General features: G+C 46.7%; 1 protein-coding gene across 1 annotated transcript in view; it reads left to right on the plus strand.

The window, feature by feature from the left end:
* The window catches only part of SF3B3 (splicing factor 3b subunit 3), a 30,784-nt gene extending 16,435 nt beyond the window's left edge, over positions 1 to 14,349 (plus strand). The window contains exons 14-26 of the mRNA XM_085313836.1: positions 14 to 169; positions 1,083 to 1,226; positions 1,919 to 2,041; positions 3,560 to 3,714; positions 4,887 to 5,061; positions 5,835 to 6,040; positions 6,941 to 7,097; positions 8,529 to 8,654; positions 9,697 to 9,909; positions 10,850 to 10,948; positions 11,410 to 11,553; positions 12,297 to 12,401; positions 13,407 to 14,349. Of these exons, the coding sequence (XP_085169962.1) occupies positions 14 to 169; positions 1,083 to 1,226; positions 1,919 to 2,041; positions 3,560 to 3,714; positions 4,887 to 5,061; positions 5,835 to 6,040; positions 6,941 to 7,097; positions 8,529 to 8,654; positions 9,697 to 9,909; positions 10,850 to 10,948; positions 11,410 to 11,553; positions 12,297 to 12,401; positions 13,407 to 13,547 (1,944 nt within the window). The 3' untranslated portion in view covers positions 13,548 to 14,349. The remainder of the gene's footprint in view (positions 1 to 13; positions 170 to 1,082; positions 1,227 to 1,918; positions 2,042 to 3,559; positions 3,715 to 4,886; positions 5,062 to 5,834; positions 6,041 to 6,940; positions 7,098 to 8,528; positions 8,655 to 9,696; positions 9,910 to 10,849; positions 10,949 to 11,409; positions 11,554 to 12,296; positions 12,402 to 13,406) is intronic.
* The last annotated feature ends 390 nt before the right edge of the window (positions 14,350 to 14,739 follow it).

The following is a 14,739-nucleotide window of genomic DNA, read 5'->3' on the forward strand; positions in this document are numbered from 1 at the left end:
TGTTTTTGCTCAGTCAGGACAACTGAACGAGTATACAGAGAGAAAGGAGATGTCGGCTGATGTGGTTTGCATGAGCTTGGCCAATGTTCCACCTGGGGAGCAGCGCTCCCGGTTCCTTGCTGTCGGGTTGGTGGACAACACTGTCAGAATAATTTCTCTTGACCCTTCGGTAAGTAGTTGTTTTGTTTTTGCCTCTCTACCTTTTCCATTGGCTTAAAATCTTCAGATTGATGCTCTAGAGGTGGACTCTGTCCGTGTTCAGCTGCGTGGTCAGGAATGAATAGCTTACATGCGGCTTTTTTCCTCTGCTGAGTTGGATAAAAGTATGGCTTTTGAGGCTATCCTGTAATAGGTTCCTTTGTTTTATCAAGTCTCACTCGTGCCTAGAGGCTCAACTGATGAGGAGCAAAAGCATCTTTTCGTTTTTCTATCTCACTGCTTTTACCAGTAGTAAAAGTAGACTCATTCTGCAAGCAAGTTAGCAGCAATCCAGCCTTGTCTTTCCTGTACCTGCAGCAGATGAGTGTTTAAAGGATAACCAAAATAACATCAGCTTTGCTCAAGTTTCTCCATGCTAAATAACTGTAAATTTTATGCCAGAACAGTTTGGCCTAAAATCCTATGTTTTACTACCTGTCCTCAGCYGAAGCACTTGTAGCTAAGCTGTGTTTGGGAAAGCTTTACTGTGTCCAGCTCCTCGTCTTCTGTGGTCCCCAGGGCTACCACTGCTTTCTTCCCAAAATCCAAAGAGCTGGCAGACCTTACCAGCTTCCCCTAACTCAGCATGCAACAAGAGTTGTCTCCACGGTAGATAACCTTGAGTTTGAGGGGTAGAAACTCATTGTAGTATGGTTCAGGGCTACTGGGCTACTCACATTAGTGAATAGAAGTGCTTTCGGAGGTGAGATGAACCTGCAGCTCTTGTGCACTAGGAAACCAGAATTAAATCTGTTGTGATTTTTGTGTTGAGTATTTCCTTCTGCAGATCTAAAGGGGAGCCTTTAGGCTCCTTACAAGCAGCCTGACTCCTCTGGCTATGGCAAACATTGATTATTGTGGTATCTCTCTTCTGCTTCTCACAGGATTGCTTACAGCCACTGAGTATGCAGGCCCTTCCTGCACAGCCCGAATCGCTGTGTATTGTGGAGATGGGTGGCACAGAGAAGCAGGATGAGCTGGGGGAGAGGGGCTCCATTGGCTTCCTGTACCTGAACATTGGATTGCAGGTGAGATATGCCTACCTACTTCTGACAGGCCTGTCTTGGTGAGAGGCATTGCTAAATAGCCTTGTCATCATGCAGTGAAACAACACAAAGCCTGACTGTTCCCTGTGTGTTACAACATGCATAACAACTGTAACTGGGGAATTCACTTCCAGAAAGAGGGCAAGTCCTAAAAATTTCTGGGTAAAATGTTGTTGGCTGTTTTCCAGAAACTGCCTGTAGGGCAGAGTATCAAAAAAGAAGTGAGTGCCCACAACCACATGCTCTGTTCTAATAACCCTGCTGTTGCACAGCTTTTATTGTATCCAGTATTAACTCTGTGATCTTTGATCAAAAAATGTTTTGACAATCCAACATGTGAAAATAATCAGAATGGTCTATGTTCTTTCACATGCCTTGAGTTTGATGTCAGAATGCAAATTCTTCTTAAATAACACTGGGTTTTGGGGTAAATGCTTTGCACTGGGAAGGATTAGGCTCTGGAGTCAGTTTCAGGCTGTATGCTATGTATTAATTTTTTTAATATTAAGAACCAATTTAGATATAGCTTGGCAGAAACAGGTTGTATCAAAAGCCAGGAAAACAAAATCCTAATTCTTCAGAAATTGCCTCTTCTGTTTTGACTAATGTGATGACTGTAGCTACTATTTCTTCTCTCTAATTATGACCTAACCTTTCGGTTTACTAATATCAAGAATGGTGTGCTGCTGCGAACTGTCCTGGACCCTGTTACTGGTGATCTTTCCGATACCAGGACCAGATACCTTGGCTCACGACCTGTGAAACTCTTCCGAGTCCGAATGCAAGGTCAAGAGGCGGTGAGTGAAGCAGGATCCCACAGAGTGCGGATCTGCTCCCCCGGCACAGTGTCTTGGTTTTCCTTTGCAATGGGCAGGGTGGGGAAGCATCCTTATAGCACAGCAGGACCCTCTGGGTAAGGGTGGGAAGTAGAATGACTTCATTAGGCAGCTGCCTGGCTTGCAGTTTGCTCTTCTAGAAGCAGCCTTGTTCGTGCTGGTATTCCCCTCACTTCCAAAGAAGTGATGTATAGTGCTGCTTTGCCTTCTTTGAACGAGGACCCATCTGACCTGTAGGCTGTGTTTGCAGTGCCTCTGTAAAGCTCTGAGCAGATTCTTTGCCGTAGAGACAGTGAAAAGGCCTGCCTTGCTTGCCTCAGCGCACGGAGGCTAAGAGCCCCGTGCAGAAGTTTTGTTAGTCCTCGACTGCTTGATGATGCTGTTCATGGTCGTCTCCTCTGTGCTGAGAATGGTTCAACCAAGGGCTACTCAGCTGACCTGCAAGGTTCAAGGAAAACATCTCTCAGGATTTGGCATAGAGGGAAGAACATGTTTCATCGGCAGTGCCATTTGCAGCCTTCCTGATGTGACACTGGGGAGATCAGCCACCTCCTGCTTGACTCATTTTTGGATGACACTTTCAGGGTTGAGAAATATCGCCAGGCAGTGTGGGGTCTGGATCTGGAAGTCTGAGCTCTGCTTTAAGGTTATAGTACACGATGTGAATCGTTCGGCCTGCTGCTGCCAGTCTGCCAGCTGTAACTTGGAAGTGAGATGCTTTGCAACCCTAATAGACGATGCTTATAGAATAGCTGAATGCTTTTCTGCTTTGAGACCTGTCTCGCTTCCTTGTCTTACAAAATGGAGGAAGAAAAACCCCCAAAATATATTGCCTGTGGCCAGTGAGTGATAGACTCAAAATAGCCTGTGTGTATTTCGGTGTAATTCCAACCTTTATCGCTGGGGCAGAGTGTGAGGCTGCACTGAAGTTGATTTAGCCAAATGTATAAAGCTTGAAGGGCTTAGAAGTCCATTTACTTCTTGTTTCCTTTACCTTGATTGAAAACAGGCTGTTGATTTTATTTTTCAGTAAGTTTCTCTTTGAGAACCCCAGAGCCCAACACTAAAGCATTGAGATTGCGACAAAGCAGTAAATATTTATTTTAGAAGACATGTTCCCGTTTGCATGGTTATCATTGAAGAAAGGAAGAAAAAAATCCAGCTATGGAAGTATTTGTTGATCTTGGCCTTTTCGGATAAGATAGTTTTTATAGTACCTCAGTGTGAGTGTCCATTGTCTTGATAGTACCTTAGAGTTTTTCTTTGTGCTATACATGATTTCCAGATAAACTATTTCTTGAAGGCAAGCAGTATTTCTGAAGGTATGCTCTGAGCAGGGTGGAATCCACCCACAAGACTTCCCTTTTCCTAGGGGGTAAGAGTCCTGTTGCTGCACTGTGCATTCATTCATTCATATTGCAAGGAGTGAACTTGCACCATCCTCAGATTTGATAATTTGCTGTTGTTTGTCTTTCCCAGGTGCTGGCCATGTCAAGCCGCTCCTGGCTCAGTTATTCCTATCAGTCACGTTTTCACCTGACCCCCTTGTCTTACGAAACACTGGAGTTTGCATCTGGTTTTGCTTCGGAGCAGTGCCCAGAGGGCATTGTAGCCATCTCCACAAACACACTGAGGTAAGAACTGATGGAGGAACACTAATATTTCTGAGCTCGTGCCTCAGTCAGAGGAGAGGGTGGTGAATCCTGACTAAACATTCAGAAGGAAAAAGGTAAATGTGTCTTGCCTTAAGARTGAAGGATTTTCAAGGTTGTTTGGTTATGGGTAATGAAAGTTCAAGAGTAGAAACCCTTGAATGGGTTTCAGAAAACAAATGGAAGACAAGGTAGTCTTACTGTCAGTTAGTAGTAGGATGCAGTGCACTTCTCTGATTTGTATTTTCTAACTTGTTTTAAGGAACAAATGTAATTCAAACTATCCTTAAATTCTCAGGTTTGGGGGGAGGRAAGATGTTAATATCTGTGAATCCGTTGTGTATTAGGACTGTGTGGTTTATGATCTCAAATGGCTACTTTGCAGAAACTAGGTCATGTGATTTAAGAAATCAGAGGCATGACAGTGGTGTATTTGTTGCCTATTTTACATTTCAGCTTAGATACTTAATAAAAAGATAAGTGAAAATAATAGAGGAGCACAAATTCAGGAGCTCTGCTTTATGTACTTGAACAGGCACTTTTTTCATATCTATCCTCATTGGAATATTGCAGCATTCATTGCTTTTAAAGGACTCTTTCTTTCTTGAGAGACTTGTGGTTTTTGGTCACCAAATGCCAGAAGAGCTGGCGTTTCAGCTGGCAAGTCACAGGAACTTGGCCGTGCAGGCACTGGCATTTCTCATACCCTCTTAACTAAAGCTCCATTAGAGGAGGATTTGATTACTTGCCAGACAAAGTCTTGTCACATTTAGGTTCAGATGACGTGTTCCCCAAAGATGCCCTTTCCCCCTTCAGTGTGCTCTTTGTTACTCTGAGGATACGTTTGCTTCAGCATCACAGTYCTGTGCCCGAAAGGGACAGGCACTCGGAACTCACCCTGAGACAGTGAGAGCGCCCGAGTTAAAGGCGCTGGACTACAGGGCACACCTGTCCCGCAGCACAGATTCCCATTTAGGATGCTAGTTTTACCCCACTTTCTAGAACTGTTTGCTAGCGGCTGTCTGGCCTGAGGAGGGACTGGCGCTCGTCTCTGATGCTGACCAGTTTTACAGACCTAAAGGTTGACTCCAGCCTTGTTCTCTTGGACAGTTGCTTTAGGAATGTGTTGAATGTATCGCATCTTTGTCCCCCAGGATTTTGGCACTGGAGAAGCTGGGGGCAGTCTTCAACCAGGTTGCCTTCCCATTGCAGTAYACACCCCGAAAATTTGTCATTCACCCTGAGAGCAACAACCTGATCATCATTGAGACAGACCACAAYGCTTACACTGAGGCCACCAAAGCACAGAGGAAGCAGCAAATGGCTGAGGTAATTGGGATGGGGGACAGGTGTGTATATATAAGCTTTCCCCAGRGCTGACTTCTGCAGCTAGACCTCAGCTGCCGTTGCCTGCAAGCTTTTGTGCCCAATGGGCATGCAGCACAGTGCTGGTGCTCAGGTGCAGATGTGTTGGAAGCTCAGTCCTGAGTTGTCCCCCTCCACTTAGGGGGAGTTGACTGCACTGAATGTCAGTCTGCTTGTTCTTCAGTGTTAGTTGCTTCTTAATGGCAGGCTATGGTGTCATATTATCTGGCCTCCCAGTTCTGAAGATATGCTTCAAAACCCAAATTTCAGCAGAATACATTACTGCTTGATGCTCCTTTCTTTGCCTGTTGTTATGGCACACTTTAAGAACCACATATTGGGGGTCAGTCCTGCTTGTGTAACACTGTTCTCTGGGGTTTTCTCTGACTGAGGATGTTGGAACTTCAGTGGATTAATTTCTTCAGTTTCCCCGATGTTGTTCCTGGAGCTGACGCTTTGGAGAAATAGTTCCCCAGGCAGCTTCCTTGTAGGCAGAGAAGAGCAGATAGTGCTGTGCTTATGAGCTTCAGAGACCCCCTTGGGAATAAGCTTTGGGCAAGTGGAGTCTCCTTTTAAAGCCATAGGATTCAGTGGCTTTCATATGGTTACAGGCGGTATCTTGCCTTGGATTGCCTGCACTTGCGGGGAGAAGGGGTGTCTTCTACATGAAGCCTCAGCATGTCTGGAAAACAAATTCTCTGATCTGTTTTTTTCCCCTATCCTTTAATGTGCCTTAGGAAATGGTGGAGGCTGCGGGTGAAGATGAGCGGGAACTGGCTGCAGAGATGGCTGCAGCCTTTCTGAATGAGAATCTTCCCGAGTCCATCTTTGGTGCTCCCAAGGCRGGAAATGGACAGTGGGCCTCTGTTATCAGGGTGATGAACCCCATCCAAGGAAATACGTTAGATCTAGTCCAACTGGAGCAGAACGAAGCTGCCTTCAGGTAAGAAGCCGTGGCAGATGCAGCAAGGATCTCCACTTGTSATAAATCTTAGTATTTTTCCTTGTTTTGCTAAGCTGTTAATGACTTGAAGGGCAAATGTAGCGTGTTACTGAGAGACAGAGTTTAAATGCCAGGAGTGATTTCCATGGGCTTRAAACTTTTGCCTTCCTTTCCTTCCTTTCCCACTCTGATCTGTCTGCATGGTGTACCCCTCCAAATGTGTTCACTGGACTGCAGCATGTGAAGAACAACACTAGGATGTGAATAATAGATAAGAGAACTGGAAGCATAAGAATAAGCTGCTGTCCCTCACTTCCTCCTCTTTTTCAGATCATCTGATAGAGTAAATGGGAAGGAAATGTTGGAGGGACTAGCTGGGGAAGGCCAACGCAATTACTGCAAAGAATAGTGAGTGGGTAGGAGAAGGAAATGCTTCAGCAGGTGGAGTGGAGTTGCATCATGCTAGTCCAAAAGACTGACTCTGTCTTGTTTTGGCCAGGACTCCCAACCTGGCTGAGCTAAGTGTTGAGCAGGAAATAACACTGAAAGATGAGGAAGGTTGTGTGTACATCCCCAGATTGGAACAGCCTTTGAAAAACAGTTTTTAGTACWGGCTTGTACATTACTAGGCTTCGTCCAGCCTATGAGTGCGTCAAAGTAATGTGTTGGGCATGTGAGCACATCTTTTTTTTTATGGGGAGGAGGGAAGAATGAAGGAATCTACTTTAAATGTTTCTGSAAGGGGGAAGAATGACCACTGAAAATTAAATTTCGGTGCTTGAAGGTTACACTTCCAAACCTCTGTCTAGCGAGAKGTGAGTCGTGTTGTCAGAGAATCCAGTGTGTGTGTGGCACTGGTTTCTGTGTCCTGATCACACTGGTTTGTCTTGTCACCCCCAGTGTGGCTGTGTGCCGGTTCTCCAATACTGGTGATGAGTGGTATGTGCTGGTTGGAGTCGCAAAAGACTTGATTCTGAACCCGCGCTCGGTTGCTGGAGGATTTGTCTATACGTACAAGCTGGTGAACAGTGGCGAGAAGCTGGAGTTTTTGCACAAGGTGAGAGAGAGAGAAGCAGTTTTGTTTGTCTCTGGGATGTCTCGGGCRTTTTTGGGCAGTGTTGGAATAGCTGTTTCTTCACCCTGAATGATACAGTAGCATTGCAGGACTCTCACTGAATCCTGGGTAAGATCGTCATGCTGGTATGACACGCACAGGAAACAGCCTCAGAGGAAATCAGTTACCTCCTCCAAAATCACTTGGGACATCTTATGCAAAGCTGAGATTTGAATACAGATCTCCTGAGAGTCCTAGTCCTCTGCCTTAGCTACGATCTCACCCGTCTAATTGGTGGATGGGGCAGGAGYGGTGTTTTCCATGTCACAGGGAGGGGAGAAACACAGCTCTGTTTCCATTTTGGAACATGAGCTCAGAGAGCTGCTGTGAAGGTTTGTTTACAAAGCAAATTGGGCCTTGGTGATAAAGGCTCTCAGTCCTTGGCTCGACACGTCAAGCTAGTGTGAGCTGTCATCTGTCCTGTGGTGCTGTTTTGGTTGCGTGTAGAAATGATTATCCTCCTAGTGACCAACCCACTTGACAGGTCTCTGGGGCTTTAGTGGGGGTTTCTGCTAAACTGTGTTAAAATAAAAATCTGTTTTTCTTCCCACGTGCTTCGAGCATGGCTGAGGCTTGGGCAAATGAGCGCATGAAAAGGAATGTTGTGGCTTCCTTCACTTCCTATGGTCCTGATGCAACAAGTGGGTTCAGTCCTGGAGCAGGGCCTTTTCTCGTGCCTTTGAACACTCACTTTGGAGTTGACCGAGTTGATTGTATGAGATAACTGGTCTTAGCCAATGCAGGCAAGCTAGCAGCACTGTAACTTGAAACCCCCAACAAATTCAGTTTCTCCGCTGTAGCTGATCCTTTTGAATTAATTAAGTGTGCTCTAGCGATACAGAATTTTCAGCCCTGTCTGAGTTAGTATAGCTGTGGGCACGCTGACATCGTTCAGGTTTAACGCTTTCTTCTGTAGCAGCTCCAGAGCATCCATGGTAGATGCTGAGCTAGATTCATGCCTTTGTTCTAAAAACAGACGATCTGGATGACTTCAGGCAAATCTTTCTGTTGGCGATAAAGCAAAAGCAGCAACTGAGGTAACAAGATCTTTCTTGCCTTGCTGCCTCTTCTGTGTAGGATTCTTGCAGCAGTCTTGTACTTCAGTTGAAGGTACACTGCCAGGATTGTTATCTGTATAGTACCCAGTGCTCTGTTAGCACCACGTATGGTAGGAGCTCTTGTTGAAAGGCCCACAGAGGACTGACCCATTGCCTTTCCTGTAGAAAAAGGTTATGATTAGCCTTTTGCTTTGAATGTGTTGGCACAGGACAAGAAACTTCAGCTGAGCCACTGGGTGGATCCAGTCTGAAGTGTGATGTGAGGTTAGTTCTGTTAATGGGGTCTCACACGTCTTCCTGTTACATCTCTTTCTAGACCCCTGTGGAGGAGGTTCCTGCAGCCATTGCCCCGTTCCAAGGTAGAGTCTTGATTGGAGTTGGAAAGCTCTTGCGTGTATATGATCTGGGCAAGAAGAAACTGCTTCGGAAGTGTGAGAATAAGGTAATGGCTCATGTTCTTGGCTAAGGCTGTTACTTGGGGCCAGTGATACCTTGTAGCGTGAGTGAAGCAAGGCTTTAGCTGCTCCTCCAGCCCGAGTGTGCCTGTGCACTTAGACTTCAGCAGTGTGCCCTTGCACTCCTGTGCAATACTGGAGTGCCTTGGGTACACACATCTGGAGTAACGTGGCAGCTCTGGCAGGACCAAACTGTTATACTGCCACTTTGCATCCTAGGCACATGTTTTACTATGACTGTCCAAAAAGTTGCATGTTGTGTTTCACACCAGCTCAATGCATGGCTATTAATGGAGCTGTGCAGGAGTTTTGCAGATCTGCAGAGGCGATGCCTTTTATCCATCTGCTGCTATCCTGCTGTGTAAATGTGAGAGGTGTCATCCAGATAGAAAATGACAACTGCTGGAAATCTTCCCTTAAGTGATCAGTAGGCTGGAAATAGAAGTTGGAGAATGCGTATGAGTTCCTCTTAAGATCACCACAGTCCTGAAAAGAGGCTTTGTCCTCTTAGACGTAGATGGTCTAACCTGTGCCAGTTGCTGGTTAGCCCTGCAGAAAGAACTCCCAACAAGCCCACAGGCAAACTGGGAATGCCTCCCACTAAAATATGACTGAGAATACTCATGAAAAACGGAAGCTGTCCTTCTCAAGTCCTTCATGACCAGAGCAGTGGAGGGACACAAGCAATGCTTCTGGCCTGCCAGCTTGCAGGACTGTCTCTAGCATCTCTTTGCAGGCTTGCCAGCAGTGTTTGTTTGCTCTTGGGACGTCATTCATGTAAAGCTGGCTGAGAATGATGCCTGGGGGACATCAGGTTGCAAGGGCTCTGCATTGGCAGTATATTTGAGTTGGAGCCATAGCATGTCATAAACGAGCAAGGTAGTTTTGGCAAAAATGATGGGGAATGATGAGTGACCCATATTTCGAAGGGAAATGTGGTAAAAATTGGATTGAGTGGGGTGGAGCTCACAGGTAGACTGTGCTTCCCTGTTTGAGGCACTTAGGTCTTGTTTTTCTCTCCCTCAAAAGCACATTGCCAACTATATCTGTGGCATCCAAACCATTGGGCACAGAGTGATTGTTTCAGATGTTCAGGAGAGTTTCATTTGGGTGCGCTACAAAAGGAATGAGAACCAACTCATTATCTTTGCGGATGACACCTATCCCCGGTGGGTCACTACAGCAACTCTCCTGGATTATGACACAGTGGCCGGAGCAGACAAATTTGGCAACATCTGTGTGGTGAGTGTGCATCTAAGTTGTTGGGGCCTTTCGGACATGACACATTTTTCCTTAGAATATCCATGATTTGTCTTAAAAGAATGAGAATCTGTGCGTAGTTGGAGACAACGCCCTGTACCGTGCATTTGTTTTCAAGGGATGACTAGCTTTCATCRTAGTGGGCTGGCTGGAATTTATCAGTTTGTTAGTTAAAGCAAACAAGTGAAAATCTCAGCGGGTCAGAAACCACTTTATTCCTGAAGCATTCAGTAACTTCTGTTTAAAAAATGTTTAAGCTTAAAAACCCTAAACGTGCTGTGAGTGAGCCTTGAAACCACGCTTGCAGTTGTGGAAGAGCCTAGGAGAACTTGTGTCAAGGTTCTCTCTCTTACTTTCACTGACTAAAATCTCAGCTCTGGCATTTAGCTTCCTCTGTCACTTCCTCTTGAAAGCTGGCTTTGTCTTTGCTGACACTTCCCCGGTTGGCTGAATTTCAGCTGCAGAGGAAGACAGAAGAGATGGGTTTTGTGCCAGAACTTTGATCTCTTTCTGAAGCGTGCTCGGGTGCTTTGGAGTTCAGAGTTCAGCAAGGGTCAAATGTTGCACCTGCAAGATCTGGCCAACTCATGTAAATCCATCCTACGTTTCCCAGACATCCATCAGACTGTTTCGTTGGTGGGAGCTACCTTCAAAACAGTACGTTTTGACCTTATCCCCAGCCTGACCTGCAAATTTCAGGCTAGGCAGAGGCCAGGGCCTGTCATCAAGTTCTGTCTGTGTTTTCCTTCTGAGTGCTTGACAGCATGGTTGTCTTTTAGCTCTGAAGGCTTTGTTGGAGGGGGAATGCATGATCTTACTGCAAGTGGTTTTTAAGCGACTCCTCTACGTCCTTCTAGAGCCCACAAGGATTCTCCAAATTTCTTCTGCAGCTTGTTGACTCTTTCCTTCTCTTTCAACACAGGTGAGACTGCCCCCCAACACAAACGATGAAGTAGATGAGGATCCCACAGGCAACAAAGCCCTCTGGGATAGGGGGCTTCTTAACGGAGCATCGCAGAAGGTAGCGTTTCATCGGAAGCACGCAGTTACTGGGGGAAAGGGATGGGTTCCCTTTCTGTGAAGTCCTCCGCAGTGGCGCCTGGCCGATGTACTGGCAGTTCCGTACCTTCCCTGCTGTGCTGTGGCTGATCAGTCGTTATTGTTACCAGGAGCCAAGTTCTGTCTCTGAAGTCATGGTCCATGCCTATTCGGTGATGTTTGATTGAAGCAATATGCTCACTTTCTTTTCCTGCTTTCCCTCATTACCTGCATCTGTATGTCAGCTCAAGAGGGTAATTCAGCATCATGCTGAGTTTTGCCATCTGGTCACAGGTGGAAGGCACTTCTTCTTTAGAAAGCAGTCTCAGAACTAGCAGGTGGTTGAATTTATTCTGCTCTCTTTTCTCAAGCCTTTAGTCTTTTGCTTTTATGTAAGCTAAAGAACAACACTGATTCTTTTCTTCTTTCTGTGTTGGCCTGCAGGCTGAAGTGATTATGAATTATCATGTTGGAGAGACCGTGCTTTCCTTACAGAAGACCACACTGATCCCAGGAGGCTCTGAATCTCTTGTCTATACCACATTATCAGGGGGTATAGGAATCCTGGTCCCTTTTACTTCCCACGAGGTAAGCAGACCGCATCATTATACTGCAGTTTACGCTCTTTTTTGCTATCTTCCCCAGCCAGCATATTAATGATCTCTTGAGGGTGTCTCTAGGGCTCTGCAGTGCATTAAAACCAGGGCTGCAGGAAAACTTGCATCTGTGGGACAGGTTGAGATGCAAAGGGGAAGAGGAGCTTGAAAATTCTTTTCTTCTGCATCTCTTCCTCTAGGAATTGAAAGCTTCTCTTGTTGCATTGCTGTTAAATCTGCACATATTCCAGACGAGTTGCTCTTGGGTGACTTAGCATCTCTTAGGAGGGTGTCTTATGGCCTTTTTTCTGTGTAGGGATGTGTAGCCTGTGAACTCTGTTGGCCACACACTGGTGCTGCTCAAGCCCTGAAGACTGTATTCACTGCTCAGTTTGCTGTGGCCCGCTGGAGGAGCGTATGCCAAAACATTTGCTCGTTAAACTGCACCTCCATACTGCACAGCTGCTATGCGCTSCAGCTCACGGGAGTCTGAGCCTGGCCAAGGTGGCATAGTGACTCTTGCTTTGGCTATTTAGCTCTGTTGCGAGTGCTCAAAGGTTGGAAGTGGAGTGAGACCAGAGCTTGGCCGTAGGGTGCAGGGGGCTCTCTGGCAGAACCTGATAATGGCGGTGTTATAGCCAGCACAGGAATGCCCAGCTGATGGGAGTCTTGCCTTGGCATCGGTGTGATAAAGTGTGTAGCAAACTATTCTCTTACTGGTCATTGTACTTTCAGGATCATGACTTCTTCCAGCATGTGGAAATGCACTTGAGGTCTGAGCACCCTCCTCTCTGTGGACGAGATCACCTCAGTTTCCGCTCCTACTATTTCCCCGTGAAGGTAGGTGTGAGTGTGTAGGGTCAGCTGGTCGCTGGGGTTCAGAGGCTTGCTGTGGGATGTGGATGCACTGATAAATAGCAAGTCAGGGTTGCTGTTTAGTGGGGAAGACTGGGGCATTGTAAACCAAAGCTGATAAAGCAACTGTGGCAGTAACTGGAGCTAGAGTTTGAGTAGCACTCTCTAAGGAGAGGAGTAGGAGTACAAGCACTTAATACAGTGTCTGTTTTAGTTTCTTAACCTTTATAATGAGTCTTCTGAGGGTTGGTTTTGAGACCCAAGCCCAGAGGTGCTGCTGCAGCACTTCTCTGCTTGCCAGAGCATCTCCTTTTTCCATCAGAAGAGGCATTACATAGCTTTTTGTGTGGCTGGGTCAGACTGGATGTTTCCCGGGGAGTATACTTTTTCACCACAATTGAAAAGGGTAATCTCATCAGAAATAGGCAGGAATAAGCTGTTTCTTATTTCGAGGAGATATATTTGAAGCCGTTGACTGTTAAATGCTGCAAGCAGAATTATGTATATAGTACCAGTCAGGAAACTGCTCCAGCAACTGAAACTGCCCAAACACAGAGGGCATTTTTGTTCTTGATGGCCCTGAGGCTGACRTACAACACGCAGGATCTCAGAGGCCTTTGGCATCTGACTGGAGATGTTTGCCTTTTGCATCTCTTTCCTGGTGGCCTCCATCAGCCTTTCCAGCATAGTGCTTAAGACTGTGCTAGCTGAGGCTTGCTGGTCTGTCAGACCAGTCATCCCTTCCCTTGTGATTCTTCGGCTGAACCCAGGCTTTCTGGGTTTCTCCTTCGTTAATCAGGCTGGCCAGTAATTAGTTTGATGCTAACTGCTGCTATTCAGCAGATGAGGTCACTTAGCATGGTCTTGTTTCCAGGATGGGATTAAGAAGCTTTTGGGAACAAGCTGTTTGTTGCCATTTTTCCCCATTTAGGTAGGGTTCAGTGCCTCTGTGTTGTGTAGATTGAATGCTCTCTTCCCTTTCCCCCCCAGAATGTGATCGATGGGGACTTGTGTGAGCAGTTTAACTCCATGGAGCCTAACAAACAGAAGAATGTGGCCGAAGAGCTGGACCGGACCCCACCAGAGGTGTCCAAGAAGCTGGAAGACATCCGTACGCGCTATGCTTTCTAAGTGGCAGCTGGCAGGAGCAGAGCTTCTTGCTGGGTTCCTATGGACACTCTTCCAARCACAGTTGGAAGGAGGAATATGTGCTTTTTTTCCTTTTTAAATATTGGTTTGCTCCTCTTGGTTTATGTTCCGAAGTAACGTGATTCCTGTAAACGCAGTATCAGAAATTAGGTCTCCTAGCACATCCTGCTGCTTACGTGAAGGCTCCTGACCCTGAGTTTCAGCCAGGCTGACTCCCTCTTGGGAAGTGCTCAAGGAAGAGTGCAGACCGACCCTCAGCCCCATTTCTGGGTCAGGCCTGTGGCTCCCTTCTGCCTTCAGAATGAGGGAGTCGGAGGCCTTTTCTGCTGGCCTTCCAGTGGCCTTGCAGAGGGGCATATAGGGCAGATCCAGCTGAGCCTCTGTAGGTTCAAATGGATTTTGCAGCTCCCCAGCGTTTTGGTAAAGGAAACAGCTGCAGCCTGACTCAGGGTTGCCAGGYCCCTTTTAGTAGTCAGTAGCGAGAGGATCTGGGCTTCCACTAGCTCAGCCTGTGAGAAGCCTGGCTGTGTGTACTGTGTGCAACTGTCACACTTGCCTTGAATGTTTCCTTTTGAATTGCAAGGGATTTTCAGACTCACCATTTTTGACTGTTTTCCCTGTAAATAGAGTTTTGTACAATGTTGACTCTCTTGGGGGTGGGGAAGAGCAAGGCCTGAGTCTGGGACTTGATTTGTTTCATAATAACTTTGGCAAGAGTGGAGTCCTGTCTCCAAGCTGTGACTGTGAGCAGCACATGAAGAATAAAAGCCTGTTTTTTAACTCATCTGACTCCGAGGCTCATCTCCTTTGCAGCAGCTGTTCCTGACCTGGTCAGAGCAAGCACAGGGTGGAGAAGTTCAGCAAGAGTGCAGAAATCTGCACACCCTCAACCTCTCACGCTGCGTGGACGCTTGAGCCCTGCTGCAGTCCTGCAGGTGGTAGCTTGAAAGCCCCCCTCCTCCCCCCTTCCCTGCCTGCTCCGCCTGGAGCTGRCTGCGGGCTCGGCAGCGTGTCCGGCAGCCAGAGCTGCTCTCCTGCAGTGTCCGTCTGCCCTAGGTGGTTTTGCTGCTTCAGCAAAATAGCTGAAAGTGCAGGCCAGGAATGGGATGTGCCCAGAGTGGGGAGAAAAAARTGGGCAAAGCATTGAGTGGACTGGGGAAAAATGCTCTTACAT

This window comes from Rhea americana, unplaced genomic scaffold (genome assembly GCF_003343005.1).
Source record: "Rhea americana isolate MKP2758 unplaced genomic scaffold, rheAme1 scaffold_397, whole genome shotgun sequence".
In the NCBI taxonomy this organism is placed as follows: domain Eukaryota; kingdom Metazoa; phylum Chordata; class Aves; order Rheiformes; family Rheidae; genus Rhea; species Rhea americana.